The sequence below is a fragment of the Panthera leo genome, chromosome B2, assembly GCF_018350215.1.
Source record: "Panthera leo isolate Ple1 chromosome B2, P.leo_Ple1_pat1.1, whole genome shotgun sequence".
NCBI lineage: Eukaryota > Metazoa > Chordata > Mammalia > Carnivora > Felidae > Panthera > Panthera leo.
Genome location: NC_056683.1, coordinates 145899375 through 145917282, shown reverse-complemented (window position 1 = coordinate 145917282; position 17908 = coordinate 145899375). Strand labels below are relative to the sequence as shown.

Genomic DNA, 17908 nt, shown 5'->3' with positions numbered 1-17908 from the left:
ATCTTTTTACTGCTGATAATTTTTTATTACTACAATAAAACTATAATCCCCAAAAGAACTTTCTCTTCGTATGACATGTAACAGTAGACTATGGCACAGATTTTTTTTTTTTCTGATTTACATTAGTAAACAAATCAACAGCCTGGTTGAAGACTTTAGAATCACAAAGAAAATATACAAGTACTTTTCCAGACTTGACTCAGTCCTGCTCTAAAACAAATTAAAAAAAACAAAAACAAAAACAAAAAAACCTTCAAACAACTAAGGTGTAAAGGCAGAAACTGCAATACTCAATGGAATGTCCTAAACCAGTCACACTGTATAGACAACATACTAACATATGGTCTCTTTAAAAAAAAAAAAAAAAGTTATTTAAAGAAATATCACACTGATTTACATGTGACTTCTAAATACTAAATTTCACAATTGTTATTTCTCAGATTCCTGAGCAACTCTTCTCTTACAATTTAAAGGAGAAAAATTCCTATTCTGGTAAAAGTTATTTCTCAACAAATTTTAATCACTAAACACTGTCTTTTGTGTACTAATATCTCCATCTGCTGGAATATAACTTCCTTACTATTAAAAGTTCTTAAGGAGAAAAACTTTGCAGTAGAGATTTTGCAACTACTTAGAAATAAAACCTTTTCATCGGTCACCATTTGAGGCAGCTAGCAAACCGACACTTTAGTTCCAGACCCTGCCAATGATTAACGAAGAGTAAGCATCTATCTGGCTTTTCATTAGGAACTATTTTCAAAACAGGAATATATTCCCTGGTTAAGGAAAGCTTTACCAAACAACAGTGGGAGGATCAGTTTATCACCACACTAATCCAGATTTCCATTTTAGTTTCACTAATAGTGGAACCAGATACTGTACCCCCAGCATAATGCTAAATCAAGTACCTAATCATCACCTATGATGTTATACACTTGAACCTATTTGATCCTTTAAACCTAACCTCCCAAGTGCTAGATACAGAGGGCAGAAAGGAATAATTCCAATGATAAGGAAGTTACAGCAGTGACATAAAAGAGATGGTTCTAGGGGCGCCTGGGTGGCTCAGTCGGTTAAGCCGCCGACTTCGGCTCACGTCATGATCTCGCGGTCCGTGAGTTCGAGCCCCGCGTCGGGCTCTGTGCTGACAGCTCAGAGCCTGGAGCCTGTTTCAGATTCTGTGTCTCCCTCTCTCTGACCCTCCCCCATTCATGCTCTGTCTCTCTCTGTCTCAAAAATAAATAAACGTTAAAAAAAAAAGATGGTTCTAAATTAAAAAGGCGTGAAGTCATAACAACAGGATTCAAGGAACAGGACGGGATCCTGAGTCAGACTCTGGTCTGGACAGCCAGTTATAAAAAATATCCTGGGGATAACTACGGAAATCTGAATATAGACTGGTTATCATATTAAATGTAAGATTGAACCATTTTGTTCAATACGATGTTGCTATACAAAATGACTCTAGTTTTTAAGAGAGATACACAAATATACAGAGATGGCAGGTCAAGAGATCTCTACTTTGCTCAAAACAATCAACATAAAAATAAGAACAATTAAATAAAAATAAGATGATGAAAACAGTGAAGTTCCCAAAAATCTTCCTTTTTGAACACATCTAGATTTGACAACATTAGATGAGTAAGGTTTGGATAAAATTTCCTCCGACTCAAACCAAGTCAAGAATTTCTGGGGCTCCTAGGTGGCTCAAGTAAGTGTCCGACTCAACTCTTCATTTCGGCTCAGGTCATGATCTCGCGGTGTGGTGGGACCAAGCCCCTCATCGAGCTCTGGCCGGGCATGGAGCCTGCTCGGGATTCTCTCTCTTCATCTCTCCCTCTGCCCCTCCCCAACTCATGCATGCACTCTCAAAAATAAAATAAAATAAAAATTTCTAAGATTCCCCTAAACCAAAGAGTTTCTTCAGTCCTCTTTAATTCACATATAAAGCCTAATTCTAAGTAACCAACATTTTGGGTGACAGCTGTACCAATGAGCCCCGCACATTCTCAATACCTCAGGATTAAGGTAATAACTTAAGGGCAAGGAAAAAATAATTTCTGTGTATGTTTATTTTTAGTTAAAACAAATGTTTTAAAAAACTGTAAAGAGATTAGATCTAAAATATAGAAAGCTTGAATATATTTTTATTAAGTATTTTGAGAAAATTAACTGTTTAAAAGCTACCTAACCATAAATCTTAATCCTTCTCAATGCATCCAATTTCTACTTCCTTAAGCTCATCTATTTTGCGCTCTTATTAGTTCCCCTCAAAGAGTTCATTATGACACCCCAAAACAGTACAAGCCCTCCACTGGTTCCTTACAAAACTCAAGAATAAAATTTATGCTTTTCATCCTGGCATTCAAGGCCCATCCTAATAGAGCCCGAACCTAGCCTGCTGGCTGTGCTCTTAACTCACTCCTTCGCGTGCATTTGCCATTCCAAATGAGTCTAAACGTGCTTTCTGAAAATCTCTCAATCTCCCATCACCACTGTTTCGACGTTACAGCACTTTCTCTTCTCCTAGAACATCCTCCACCCTCCCTTCACCTCATTAAAGCCTACCACCTATTAATACCAAGTCAGGTTCTAATTCTCAAAAAATATTAGTTATTTTAGCTCAAAGGGACTTCTCAAGCATCAGAATGCTAGTAGTGAGTGGTCCTCATGAACATAAACACTAGCTGATACTCATACGGGTAAGTTACCTTTTTTCTTTTCTTCTTTCTCTATATGCTGCCTTGCTTATCTCATTGTCCATCCTATCCTATCAAAAACAACCTAAAAATATCGACAGAAATTAGATGATGCGACCTTACAGTCTGAAAAGTTCTTCTGCATATAATACTCTCCTGTCTCCGAGTATTTTGATTTGAGGTTGGTAGGGCAGTTAATAATTCCACTTACAGATAAAGAATCTGAGGTTTGGTATCTTGTCCCAGGTCACCAAACTACTTAACTGCAACCTCATGATTAGATCTCAGGTCTACTAGCCAGAGAATTCTTACTTGCAACATGGTCTCATTAGCATATGGCCAGAAACACAAATTCATTTTTATCTTTATGCTGGCTCACACATGTACACATGTATACATGCACACATATACATGCACACACATACAGTCAACACCTGAATACCTGTCGTAACAACCGCAGCATTGTGCCACAATGATGGTAACAGCAGCAATAGTAAGAATTAGATGCAGTTAATTTCCAAATACCTTATATTTGAACTTGGTCTGAAATTTTACTTCTTAAAAAACGTATTCACCTTCCACGTAACGTTTCTCAGAGTAAGTCGATTACTATAACACAGCAAGAGAGGGGCTGTGGTTCCTACTTCTTTCTGAATATACTTGAAGGAATCAGTTGACACTCCAGGTGTGGGCATCACGAATGGAACAAGGTGGGCTACTTAGTGCGGCTCCCATTTCCACCCAGCAACATCATTCACCTCCCGACAATCCCTATTCAGACTTGCCCACCTATGCTATTAACCACCCGATGCTAATCTAAAAGTGATCCAAGCGTACATTTCTGCTTAGTAAACCTTTATATTAAATCTTCCAGTCAGAAATATTAGGTTTCTTCTTGAGTGGTTATAAGAAATAATAACTGCAAAAAACAATAACAGCAGCAAAAATACTAAATACACACTAGATTTATTTGTACCTAAAGAGTTAAATAAGGCTCTATCCTGCGGTTACTAAGATGTTAAAGTAAATGAGCTGAAATCCTCTGAACACCTTTACTTTCTCGTTTTTAGCCTCTTAATGATCACAAAAATTTACCATTAAAAAAAAAAAAATTCCAGCTCCAAGAATTTGACCGGTATTTGCTCAAGTCCAACCTATCACAGAATTAGCAAATCTCCCGTTTACTTTTTCTTCATGTTCACAACGTAAGGCAACACAGGAATTTCTTAGCACATGGAACTATTCTGGGTTTTTCTTCTTCAGTTCCATGTATGGAGCAGCATATTCACCAAAGAGATCAGAAGGTAGAGCCGAGGGTCTAGCCCCAACCCTGTTACTACCTTGCCTTGTGATGTGGAAGAGTCACCACCTCTCTAGACCTCAGTTTCTGCACCTACATTATGCAGATGTTTCTACATATTTTAAACTTAATTTAGCTTAAAACCCAAAAGTTCCCCAATAATATGCAACTGACCAGGTAATGATGCCCAATCTTTACAATGACTTGTCCTGCACTAAAGCCAAAGGCAAGATGTTTACTTAGGATAGCTAATAAGACCCTTTTCCACTTTTGATATATAATCATTTCAATCCTGGGGCCAAGCAAGATAGTTTCATTACTTCAAAAACCATCCATGCTCTAGATCTTCCCCGTCCCCAACGCCCACTCTCAAGGATTCAGGGACAGCTCACATTCGCTGTATGTCTCCCTCTATCCACATGCACGCCTACACGTGTACAAACAGAAGCCCTTTCCTTATTGCTATGACCATACAACATGAGACTACTTTCTGGATTTAACTGCATTCTGATGTTTTTCTGACACTTCAGTACCCTTGAAAAGCATCCAAGTTGACATATTCTGCGTTATCATAAATAACAGTGAAAGAGATGTTATAGTAAATGGATTCATTTCATTAGTCACAAAATTTAGTTTAATAAAACATATAGGTTAGAATCAACGTATAAAGCAACATTATGAACAAAGTTTCATTTTGCTAGACTTAACAGGATTGTTGGAATTTCAAACTAGAGTTGCTGCTTCAGGAAACGAATGACAAAAAAAATTAAGTGCGGTCATTTGCTTGTTAATTATAAGATTTCTGGATAAATCACTTATCTTCTACAAGCTATCTCTGTAAAAATTCACGGCAGAATTACTTTTAAAACATTGTTAAGGCTAAAGCAGAAAAGTAGACTGCTTTTAAGAGGGTTAAGTTTCAGTTAGCTGAAAACTTCAATTTATCAGTCTTCTAAGTAACGGCACTTTCAAATTAGCTTAAAGAAACACCTATGCTTTAAAAAATTGCTATCTGTATTAAATTACTGTAACTGCCATATATGTTTATACTCAGCTTTCTTCTGAACTAAAACCATTCAAATAGTCCTTATCTATCATGAACACATCAAAGCAGCACTTAGGGACCTGGAATGTTTCCCATACACTGTGTTTTACAGACTGCAAGACCCACATATCAGCTGGATACTAACTTTTATAGGTAATTGACAAGGAAAAGGGTTTACCTATATAATTCCATAAATGCCAAAACTTTTAGGAGCTGAGAGGAGCACTGACAGCTTCTCTCTGCTTATGGACTGATCTACTCTGCATAAGGACTGGCTGAAAACTATTTGCCTCAGTAAAACAATTTTATTTTCCTAATTCTCATTCACACCGATGGTAGTAAAGTAAAATTAAGATAAAAGCTTCTTGAGGACAGGTATTACAAACAATATTGTAAGATTTCTAAAAACAAATCATTAAAATAAAAAAAAAAAAAATGTACCTTTTTTCTAACTGCCCAAAACTATCACCAATTAGTATATAATTTGCTTAATCCCATACTTTAGAGAAAATAGAAATCAAGAGGGTAACACTGTCAACCTATTTATTAATTCCATGAACATCTGATAGTCTAAATATGCCAGGCTATGAGGTGGGCACTTTCAACCAATTCTAACAGGGTAGACAGGCAGAAACAGAGATATTATTGCAATGGTAAGTACGACTGATGAAAACTCTATAGACAGTAGTACCTAACACACACTGGGTTATATCTACAGTCAAATGTCATAACACAGTCACGCTAACAAAATGCATTCACTACGAAAACTTTAATGTTATGTTTGCTTTCTGTTAAATGAAAAAAAGCTGTAAAAATCTTACTTGGACATCCAACAACCTAGCTATTTTGGGCCCCAAAACTGAAACGCCAACTTGTCAAAGAGGTACACGCGTTCCCTAAAAGTTCCCATGAAGGGAAAAAGTACATAATGTTGATGTCAAAAAAGGAGAAGGATCAGAAAAAATAATGAAATCCTGTCAATCATAAAAAGTTGGAAAATATAAAAATTAAGAATTAAAAGTTAGTACATAATAGAATTATGACTTCTTGGCATAGGTTCCGGCTCTATCCTGATCCCTTGGCCTAAAATAGATCCTTGGATATCTTCATAACAGTTGACATACCAACAGCAACAGAAAGTTGCTCAGTAGACTCTGTCACTCAAGTTATCAAATGAATTAAACTTAAAAATGGCATAGCATTTTCCCGTCTCCAACAGAGGAAGACAAATTTTACTTTTAACTGCACCATCATAAACCGAACAAATTGTATTAACTGTAATAAATTTCTCAAAGAAATTAAAAGATATTCCAGTCAGATCATAAAAAGCTATCTCTATGATCACACTGGTATAATTCTCTCAAAGCCAAAAAATTAAAAAAAACAATAAAACAAAACCTTACAAATCTAAACACTGGCTTCAGAAAAAGAGCATGAGAATAATGCTCCAGTAAAGGCAGGTGTGTGTGTGTGTGTGTGTGTGTGTGTGTGTGTGTGTGTGTGTGTGTGTGTGTTTGGGGTGGTGGGGAGGGGGGCGGGGTGTTACATTTTATGTCCTTTGTCACAGGAATTGATTTCCCTTTAAAAAGTAAACCAAAAACCATTTTTTTTTTTCTTATGGAAAACTGATGCACTTTACAATCAGCTTCAGGACAGTGACAAGTGAGGGGATAACAACAGAAATATAAGGTGCATCAACCGTTAAAAAAACCAAATTAACTTGTTTTCACTCGATATCCTCAAAGCCATTTAAGAAAAGGTCTCATACCAAACACACTAGCAGATGTGATTAGCGAAGAGACCTATTTCTATTAATTCAATTACATTATATCCTTGGGAGTACAGCTTTTACTGCAAAACATGTAAATTGGATAAAGTTAAGAAAAAAAGGAATCACCTTCTGCCTCATTGTATGTACATGCATCTTGAATACATATTCTGCCTAAAGGGGAGTTAAGCTTCAAAAGTAGAGAATGAATGTTGAATAAATGACCTACTATACAAATTATCATTTCCATCATTACCTTATAGAGCTGGTGACACCTCCTGGGTAAGGGGGAAAAAGAATAATGGAAAGAACAACTGATTATAAATATCAGTTTCCTTCTTATCACTATTAATTCAAAGGGCTAGTATACAACTACAAAATCTTTGTTTCTAAAGAACAGATTACTTCAATTTAGGTAAAATCTGTTTGTTTCAGATATTGATTACTGTCAACAATGCTCCAGGAAAAAAACCCTAAAATTTTAGTAAACTTACATAGCAAGAATCCTCTCGATACCAACAAAAAGCCATACAATTTTTGAAACAAAGCTTTTGTAGACAAGCAAGATTTCTCCCCTGGAAAAAAATTTTTGAAGTGTAAGAAAACCGAGGGTACGATACGATACTTTCAATACTAAATGCATAATAAATGGAGACAAACATTAACATGGAAAAATGTTAACTAGTAAAGCAAGTTCTAATGTAAAACATTTTTTGCCCACATTTTTAAGGGAGAGGAAGAGAAAATTGAGGTCAGAAAATCTATTACCATCCCTCCAAAAGAACATAAGAAAATTAAAATGCATTTTTCAAATGAGTAATGGAGAATGTAATCTAACATGTTTGCTCACTTCTTCTGAGCCACACACTAATTTTCCAGATATTCACGAAAGATTTAGGCTAGCTTTACTTGTAAACCATACATTTTGAATTTTCCTGTCAGCAGCCTCAACCTCCATGTGCCTAAAAAATACAAACTCAAAATGTGATTTTAAAATCCCTAGTTCTCCCTTTTCCCCATCTGGGATTTTTAAGTCTAACTGATCTCATTTGTCGTCTTAATTCTAAATTGCAATACTTTATAAAAACAGAATTTGCATTCAAGTACCCTTGTTCCTCGAGTCTCATTTTCATGACAAAGAAAGTTTTGTTTTTTTAAATAAAAAACTTGCTGTAGCAACCACTCTTTCCCAAGGATGGTCCCAGGATTCAGTTTGGAAACTTCTCTCCAGAGAGCAGTTTAAGACTTTAAGACCTCGGTTTTGTGTGCAATCATCTCTATCTTCAACGAAAGATTCTTAAGTACTGGAAACAGTAACTGAAATTACATCCTTAATGTGAGTGGTCTAACCTAGAACATATTCACAACTTTAAAAAAAAAAAAAAAAGCAACCATGTGAAGATACTTGGAGCAAAGTCTGACAACCCACCCCACCCCCACCCCGCATAAAATAAATCCAAAAACCAAAAAGATTGTCCACAGTCAAAATATAGGCTAAAGGTTAACTTGACCTGGAACTAAAATGCTCAATCTAAAGCAGGCCAAGTGTTAATCAACTAAGAAAACCTAGCACATATAAATCCCAAATTTGTGACTAGCCAAATAAAAATTCTCAAACTGACAAGCAAAAATTTTTAAAGCGTACTTTTAAAATACATTCTGAAATAGAATTCCTAAATGAAACAAAATGAAAAAAATCATTCGAAATTTTTAATTATCTGAAAATACATCTACTATAAGTACAGTACCTTAATTACTAACGTGAAACTTAAAGCTTTACGTAATTTTTTTTTTGTTCTGCCAATCTTATGGAAAAGCAAAATGTAATTCCTAACCATAAACTGAAATCATGATTAATTTGTTTTGGACAACGACAGACCACAAAGGGGTAAAGCAAGTTGACAAATTTTCAGAATTCAATCACCTGGCCCAAAAAATATGATGCATTTCAAAAAGCAATTTTCTTTAAGCCAAATTAAGTTTATAATAAGGCTAACAATTACAGGAAGCTGCTTATTCCACACTAAGGAATAGCCCCTTTTCCTGCATGTTTGTACTGGTCTGATAAAAAAACAATCAAACTTCCTAGTCATTATGCTGTCCATTTTAAACATTCCAGCTACCACACAGAAGCAATCTTTATGCTGGGGAGTTGATAAAACTAAAACTCAAGATAGACCAAGATAAGAGATGGAGTAAACCATACTAAAAGAAAAAAAAAATTACAATTTATCATCCTCAGCTAGTAGTCTCCAAGACTTAAAAATGCAATGGTTACTCTTTCCAACCACAGAGAAATGAACAAACAAACCTTTGTTAGAGATGACATAATTGGAATTCTCGATTTGGGAGATTAAAAATTATTGAAGGCAAGGGTTAGAAACTTTTTAACAGGAGTCCAAATTATCTTTTAGAGATTTTAGGGGAACGTAGTAACACAAAAGAGAAGCCTTTCAGAACCAGAGAAACCTAAATGAGCGGTTTTTAAATAGCATGCACGGAAAGTGAAACTATTTGCAATTGTTTTTTTATAATCCAGTGTAGTGCCATTTGATTGAACTGAACATTTCAATTCAGAGAATGCAACTTTAACCCTAAATATTGTGAGGACGTATTTTCATTTTAACGTCTATGAAGGATTCTTTCTAAACAACAGTCCTTACGAAAATAACCCTGACAGAAACTTTTACAAATACCACTCAAGCTCTAATTTTACCAAAACATACCAAAGCAAGGCTGCGTATTATTTTTGAAATGGGACGAAAGTTGTTCCCATAATTTTAAAGAAAGTGTTTTCATTGTTTGCAAATATGTTATGTATTACACATACAGTAAGTGTGGCCACAAATTACACATAAAACCATCTACTGTGATTTAAATTTCCACTAAATTTAATATAGATTATTGAGTACGTTACACATTTTGCTCCAAACATTTCTCCTTTAAAAAAAATAACTGGCGCCCCTTAGCGCTCACATTTGGAAATACTCACTTTAAGAGTTCCAGCAATTTTTTTTTTTTTTTTTTTGACATTCCAGAAAGTTTTCTGCCTCCACAATCTTTCAAATGCCAACACAAATAGAAAAAAACAGAACCCCTTAAAGGGACAGCTCAAGTTTTTTCTGGAGCAATGTGAAATTAGCAGACTTGCTGTTTCAGCAGTGTTAAAAGCCTATTCCAATAAAGGTTGCGGCCGTTACGTTTAACGTATGTGAGCAAAACGGAGGACGCAGTAAAACCTAACAGTTTCGGACTTTTAAAGTTGTTTCTGGACTTTCCAGACAACAAAATCTCCTGGGATCCTTCTTTAACCATCTTTAATCACGGAGACATTTCCGGTCTTTTGTTCTTTAGTGACATTCCAACTCTCTAAGCTTCAGATTCCTTTTCCCTACTTCTTTAATAAAGATCTCAAAATTCTTGTGAAAAATCCAAAATCCATTGTTCAGTTCTACAAAACACAGTTTTCAGCTTTAACAGCCCTCCGGTGATGCTTCTAAGAACAAAAAAAAAAAAACAAAAAACCTCCTGGCTACTCGATTTTCGAAGCAGACTTTCTTGCTGGTCATTTTTTTTTTTTTTCTCCAGGCGTTCACAGCAATGCACAGCTACTAGAATTTTTAATAGTCCAGGGCATTGTTACAAAAACTTGTTAAAGAGATTCCAGAGTTGGCCAGAATTAATCTTCTGGTCATTCTTCGCATCCCTCAGCTCTCCACCAACCAAGCTTGCTCGCAAACTTTCACTCGTTTTTATTTTCGCCCTTTCAAACGTCTTGATTTCCTGTCCTACAAAGTAAGGCAGCGGCGTCCTCGGGGAAAAGCTCTCCGCCGAAGTTCTCTGCTACTCGGGACTGCGTTCAGATTTGTCCTCGCGTTATTTCGTATTCACACCCCCCCCCCCCGCCCGAAGTGAAGTTAAACTCCCGAACAGTTCTCGCTTCCCCAAACAAAAGGACAAAAAGTGCTTTCCGCTGTCATTTTGTCCTCGCCTTCGGCTAAATCAGCAGTACTTTCGGTCTCCTTTGGAATTTCTCTAAATTATCGAGCCCCACGCTACTGCCCTCGAGTATCTGCAAGCTGCACAAACTCCAAAAAAGCAAAAGCCCCGCTGAGTCCTCCACTTCGGGAACCGCCGGCCTCCGCGGGAGGAGCCCCCTCTGCGTGCGCCCCGGGGCCGGTGTCCTTCAGGCGCCCGCGGGGCGGGCGAGGCCGGGCTCCTCCCGGGCAGGCCCGCGGAGCTCCGGGCCGTCGCGGTGCTCGCCGGCGCGGCTGGAAGCCGGGGGGCGCGAGAGGGCTCGCCCCGCAGCCCTTCCCCAGCGCCACCAACTTGGGCGCCGGCGGCGCGAGGCCCGGGCTCTCGGGTCCGGGGTCCGGGATCCGGGGGTGGGGGGGGGGGGGCGTTGGAGGGGAGAGTGTGCGTCCCGCCGGCGGGTCCCGCCCGCGCCCGCGGCCCCGGCCCGCCCGCCCGCCCGCCTGCCCGCCGCGCCCCGCGAGCCCGGCCTCGGCGCCGCCTCCGTGCGCCCCGCCCGGGCCTCTCCGTCCCCGGGCGCACGGTCCCCGCCGGCCGCGACCTTCCCGCCCTCCCCACACGCCGGCGGGGCGTCGGGTCCCGAGAAGAGGGGCCGCCGCCGGGGGCGCGGGCCGCGAGGGGCCGCCGAGGAGACTCACCTTCGTCCAGCAGCCGCTCGAGGTGGTTGAAGATCCCGCAGAAGTTGGGCAGGCTGCTCATGAGCTTCTTGTCGTTCATCAGCTGCATCAGGTAATCTGGGGTGGGCTTCGGCTTCTCCTTCGTTTCCATTTCCCCGACCATATTCCAGGCTCCGCAGCTCACTCCGCCCGCCGCCGCCGCCGCCGCCGCCGCCGCCGGAGAGGAGGGAGGGGCGGGGAGCCCCGGCCGCCGGCCGCTCGGGACTCGGCGTCCCGCTCCGCTCCGCTCCCGCGCCGGGCGCCGGGGCGGCCGGACCGCGCGCTCGCCGCGCTCTCCCCGCCCCCGCAGGCACTTTCCGCCCGCGGCCCGACGCGCTCCCGGCCCGCCGCCGCTCCTCGGCCGCCGGCTCGGCGCGTCCCTCACGAGGCCGCCGGCGGGCGGGAGGCGGGTCTCCGCGGGCCGAGTGCGGGCGCGGGCCGCTCGGCGCCGGACGAGGAGGAGCCGGGCCGCCGCCGCCGCCGCCGCTCGCTCGGCTGGTCGCGCCCGCTCAGCCGCCGCCGCCGCTTCTGCCGCGGGCTCGGGGTCTCTCTGGGCTGGTCCCCGCCGCGGCCGCCTCTGCCGCTGCCGCCGCGCTCTGACTCCGCTCCTCCTCTTCCTCCTCCTCCTCCTCGCCTCCTCCTCCTCCTCCTCACTCACTTGGCGGCGGAGTTCGCCTCAGTTCAGGCGGCGCTGCCAGCGGCGGCGGCGGCGGCGCGGGGGGAGGGGCGGCGGCGCGGGGAGGGCCGGGGGCGGGCGGCGGGCGGGGCCGCGCAGGGCGGCCGTTAGCGGGGCCCCGGCCGGCGCGCTCCTCCTCCCGCCGCCGCCGCCGCCGCCGCCGCCCCCCGCAGCCCCCGGCCCGGGTGCCGCCGCCGCCGCCGCCGTCGCCGCGCCGTCTCCCTCCGGCGGGGTGGGCAGCCTGAGGGGCCGGCGGCGGGCAGCGCGACGGAGGCGGTGCCCGGCGAGCCCGGCCTGGGCGCCGGGCCGGGGTCGCCGCCGAGGCGGGCGAGAGCGGAGGGAGGGGCCGGTGCGGGGGGCCGACGGACGGGGGAGGGCGGCGGGTGGCGGTGCTTTCGACTGGGGCGGGGGCGAGGGCCGCGCCGCTTCGCGCTCTTCGCCGCCGGGCCGGCTCGTCTGGCGGGCGCGGTCCGGAGGTGGCGTTTAGGTGAGAGGGATCGCCAGCGGGACGCGCCAGGGCTGCTGCGCTCGCCGCCGCACGGCCCCATTCTCTCCTCCCGTTACTATAGTTTTTTTTTGTTTTTTTTTCCCCCCCATCTCTAGTCCGTTTTCATCCCTTCCCCCCCACCCCCCGCCCAAAAGAGAATTTTTTTTAACGTCCTGTTGCTTCACGGGGGACTTTCGGGGTGGGCGTCACGTGGCCCGACACGTAGCCGTAAGGTCTGAGAGCGCGTGCGCGCGTCGAGTCCGGTCTCCACGCCCCTTCCGAGGGTCGCTCCGCCCCTGCCCGGGCCCCGCGAGCGAAGGGGGAGGGGCGTGGCCTGCCGCGCGCCTGCGTGGGGCGAACCGGGGCCTGGGCGGGTGCGCGCGGGGGGCGGTGGTAGGGGGAGGGTTGGCCCGGCCGTCGGACCCCGAGTGGCTGGGCGGGGGCGAGAAGCTGCGGAATCTTCGCTCCCTGGTGTCGGGCCCCTGTTGTGTTCCGGGTGGGCCATTGCCGCTGTGTCGTTGGTGGCACCACACGACGACCCCCCCCCCCCCCCGCCTCCCCGGCGTCCCCGCGGTCTCCGGCTTCGAGACCCACGCAGCGGCAGGGAGCCCGAGGAGCGGTGGGTCCCGCATGGGCGCCCCTCGTCGCCCCGACGGCGTCGCCGCTACCAGTGCAGTACCTGTCCCAGGGGCACGCCTCTGGGGACAGGGTCTGCCTTGCTGCAGCATCCGTTATTCCGAGAGCCAGCTTCAGTTAGGAACGAGCACCGCGCTGTACGAAAAAGGAGGGGGCCCGTGCGTCGTGTGGGCGATGTTGTACTTCGTGATGGCATCAGCATCCAGTAATAAAATGCTGCCGCAATAAATGAAGTAAAGATCACGTACCTAATTCGAAAGGGGAAAGTCAACATACCTGCCACCTTGTAAAAACAATGATACTGTGGACAGGAAGCTTTTCCATGCAGTATGATGGATTTCCAACATTTAGGTTTGTTTGGGAAAGAATTTTCTGAACTGCAACAGCGTAGTTATCTTTGTTGTATAGAATGTTATCAGTCTCAAAATCCGCATCTGCATTTTCCTGCAAGCCTATGATGACAAGTTCAATTAATGTCGACAAAATTTAACATCAAACTGACCGTGGTGAGAGCTACAGGTGGCTGAAATCTGTTAATCCTGTCTTCTGTGTTTTAACTGAAAAGAATTTAAATGGGATTTTGTGGCAAAATCCTGCTTCATACAGATTCTGAGGAACACTTTTGGTTTGACTTGTACTGAAACTAGCTGAATTTCAAACAAATACTCTGAGTAGCAAGTAGCTTCTGTCCTCATTTAAAGAATGTTGTTTCTAAAATTAAGCTCCTTTGGTAGAGGAAATGGAATTGCCCTGCAGACAAAGTTAAAAAGGTTTAAGTCGAAAATATTTCAAATTCTCCAACTTCCACTGCTGTTAATAGAGCCATAGAATATTCACCTACTCAGTTATCATTTAAAGGATGGATTTTATAAATGCAGGAAACAGTGATTTAATCAAAGTGGTTGCCTCTTTAAAAAGTAATGTATGCTTTTCCAGTATGGAGCAAAATGATAGGTATTTTAAAAGGTACTAAGTTGTTCATTTAATTTGCTAGTGTAAAAGATTTCATCCCCCTTCTTAATCAGTTTGTGTATTAAGCTCCCAAGCCCTTCGCTAAATGCTTTATGTGTATATCTCACATATCTCGTTTAATCTTGAAGGCAACCTTGTACTTTAGGTACGCTATCATCCCTGTTGCATGTAAGGGGAAGCCCAAGGAGAAGGAGGTTAAGTAACGTTCCCAAGACTTCATCCCTGGAACTGGGATTCAATTCCATTCATATTTTATCCTAAAGCCTACGTTCTTTACCTTTTTACTGACCCTGTCCAGTAAGTCAGGTTGAAACTTCTGACCACGTTCCACCATGTTTGACGGATAGACACCGCAATGTCCTATGGCCCACCTGGATCTTATAACCTAGGTGACCCAGATCAGGGTTAAAGAACAATAATCAGTATTTATTTCCCATATATTTCATCTATTGTGGTTATAGCATTTGATTATAGCTGCTACATATTGCCCTTTCAAGTATACATAGATCACTTCTCTGCTCACAGTTCTATGTTTCCCCTCTCAGAGGAAAGACCCAAAGACCTTATAAAGGCCTTCAAGACCCCACATGCTCTGGCCCCTGCTGCCTCACTGACCTTGTGTCTTCTCTTCCCCTAGCAACTGGGCTCTCCTCCTGGAATCCCTTATGATCCTTAAAGAAGCTAAGCATGCTTTCTACTCCAGGATTTTGCACTTGGTGTTTCCTCTCCTTCATTCCCCACACATCTATAAGCCCGTACCTCCCATGCTTTTTCAGGTCTTATCAGAGAAGGTTCCCCTTACCACCCTGTATAAGATAGCACATGCATGTACACACACACACACACACACACACACACACACCCTCTGTATTCTGTTCCCCCACCTTCATAGCATTTTTTTTTTTAATGTTTGTTTTTGAGAGAGAGACAGTGTAATCAGGGGAGGGGCAGAGAGAGGAGACACAGAATCAGAAGTAGGCTCCAAGCTCAAGCTATCAGCACAGATCCTGATGTGAGACTTGAACTTGAACCGTGAGATCATGACCTGAGCCAAAGTTGGATGCTTAACCAACCGAGCCACCCAGGTGCCCCTCATAGCATTTATTTCTACCCGACATGTTCTATCTACGGGTAAATTTGTCTCTCACCTCCCCCTACACTGTAAACTCCAGGAGAGCAAGGGCTTTACTTTGTTCTATATGGAGTTCCCAGCACCTGAAACAGCACACAGGACACATGGGCACTCATTAAAAATATATTCAAAAAAATATTTACATAAATATTCACAAAAGTATTAAGTAGTCGTCAGGCACCAGAAACTGTGCAAAGCCTTTACCTATATTGTCCTTTCAATCTTTCCAGCAAACGTCTTAGGTGTGGTAGCCAAACATGGGAGGAGAGATAGTTGGCTGATTCTTAAGAATAGTAAGGAGTTGGCAGTCAGTTAGGTGCCCGACTCTGGCTCAGGTCATGATCTCACATTTCATGGGTTCGAGCCCCACATCAGGCTCTATGCTGATAGCTCAGAGCCTGGAGCCTGCTTCGGATTCTGTGTCTCCCTCTCTCTCTGCCCCTCCCCCATTCACACTCTGTCTCTCTTTCTCAAAAATAAACGTTAAAAAATTAAAAAAAAAAAAAAAAAAAGAGTAGTGAGGAGTTGGTCCCATAAGGCAGCATCGGGTCCATGCAGGATGATGTCTCCGGAGACAACCGTGCTATGTGCAGGTACCCACTATACCCCTTCCTTTTCTCCCTCACACTCCTGCCTCAGACATTTTAGGTGTATATTACCCCATTAATTACCGAACGTAATAAGTGCAATGAAGAATACAAAAGTTGTTGGGAAACATCACTTGACTTCAAGAAGGCTCAAAATCTAAAAGTTACTGTGGAAGGACTCTTTAATCACATTATTACAAAAATACCATCTTCCCAATATTCACAAGTTAACCGTGTACACGTGGGTAAGCTTCCTCTTGAAGATCTTTATAATAGCTTTTTCTCTGTGGGAAAACTATGTCATCTAATATGTTGACACTAAGAATGTTTCCACATCTAACATCAGTAATTAATCACGAGTGGAAATATATTTTCTGCATTCTAAAATTTGATTGGCTCTATTTGCTTATTGCTATTCTTGACATTTAAAATAGAAAATTTGAGTATTCCAAACTTTTTTTTTTTCCGTCACCTTGGAGTTCCTTAAAATGTTCTTAGGACCTAAGAATCCAATCTTTGATGGTCTTTTGTCCCAAATGCTTTTTTTTTTTTTAATTTTTTTTTTAAATCTTAATCCTTAAATCTTCCTACAAGGGAATGGGGCTTTCCTATAATCTTTCGTTTGTTTATTGTCTTAATTATGTTTGTTTATTGTCTTAGTAGATTTCTCAAGTATCCTTTTCAATTGTGACCTGGCTTATCAGATACCATTTAAAAGGTTGAAAATGACACATTTTAAGGGTGAATATCTTTTTTTTAAGTGTTTTATTCATTTTAATAGAGGGAGCTTGTTTGTGCTCACAGGCGCATGAATAGGGGGCGTGGGGGTCCAGAGAGAGGGAGACAGAGGATCCCAAGTAGGCTCCACACTCTTCCAGGAACCAAGATATGACCTGAACAGAAATCAAGAGTGGGACGCTCAACTGACTGAGCCACCCAGACACCCCAATAAGTGTATCTTAGTCAACAAAGATGTGAGTACCTATTCTGTCTAAACACCTGTCGTTAACTCTGAGGCTAAGCTGGGAGTTAATATCACAAACGTATGAAAAGTTAACTAACAAAAGCAAGTGCTAAGGACCAAATGCCATAGGAATGGAAATGAGCACCACCATTCCAGGCCTCCGGGTGGGTTTCATCTCAAATTGGAGGGTTGGGGGGTACCGACGAAAACTTGGGAAGTGTGAGGCCTTTAGGGTAGGAGTTTCCAAAAAGAACAGTAGATGCCAGATTTGGGTTGGCCTCAAATGTCAAGCTCAAGTGTTCCCGGAGAAGAGCCTTGGGAATTGTTTTAATACAAAGAAATGAATCAAAACAGTAAGGTGGATTCCTTTCAGTGAGGCATATTTACGTATCTCCTCGTGCAAAGGCACCATTTGTAAAGTTAAAGGCATTGCTCCTCACAGCTGTTCTGTTAATTGTGCCGCTTTTTAAAACCACTAACATGATAGTTGCAGACGTAATACTAACATTTAGCTGAAACCACTGCACAGCAGTTAAACGTTAACTGATGGTGTAGAGTTTCTACTCATTTGACCCTAAATGAAACTTTAGAGGGAAAAAAGTTCTCAGCCAGGATGCAGGCTGGTGCCATGTAATTCCGTGTTCATTCCACATTGAAGCAGAAACTTTAACTAAAAACTAACCATCTGTTAATTACAGGAATATGAGAGTGAATTAAAAATGCATTTTGTTTTGATCAACCTTCAAACTGATTCATGGGTTTATGATTGCAAAACAATTTCCATAGTGTTCCCTTGGACTGCTGATTTGTTTTTTTTTTTGTTTTGTTTTGTTTTTTTTCCTTCAAGATCTGGTTCATTCAGGATGACTCTGTAATGAGATTTTTTAACACATTAAACAAATACTGTTTGATTCATAATCTATGTGATAGGATTTTTTTTTTTGTTTTGTTTTT

At 42.9% G+C, this 17908-nt stretch overlaps 1 protein-coding gene and 1 long non-coding RNA gene across 9 annotated transcripts in view; one reads left to right on the top strand and one right to left on the bottom strand.

Moving 5' to 3' along the window:
* Window positions 1-11740, bottom strand: part of QKI (QKI, KH domain containing RNA binding) — a 153337-nt gene extending 141597 nt beyond the window's left edge. For 4 of the 7 annotated variants that reach the window (XM_042940261.1, XM_042940258.1, XM_042940259.1 and 1 more), the window contains exon 1: window positions 11483-11717. In XM_042940261.1, the coding sequence (XP_042796195.1) occupies window positions 11483-11624 (142 nt within the window). In that variant the 5' untranslated portion in view covers window positions 11625-11717. Of the gene's footprint in view, window positions 1-11482 lie in introns of all 7 variants that reach the window. The other 3 variants (XM_042940265.1, XM_042940263.1, XM_042940262.1) reach the window with 2 other exon arrangements.
* LOC122220585 overlaps window positions 11494-17908 on the top strand; it is a 29519-nt gene continuing 23104 nt past the window's right edge. For both annotated transcript variants that reach the window (XR_006202942.1, XR_006202941.1), the window contains exon 1: window positions 11494-11573. This is a non-coding gene — a long non-coding RNA (uncharacterized LOC122220585). The remainder of the gene's footprint in view (window positions 11574-17908) is intronic.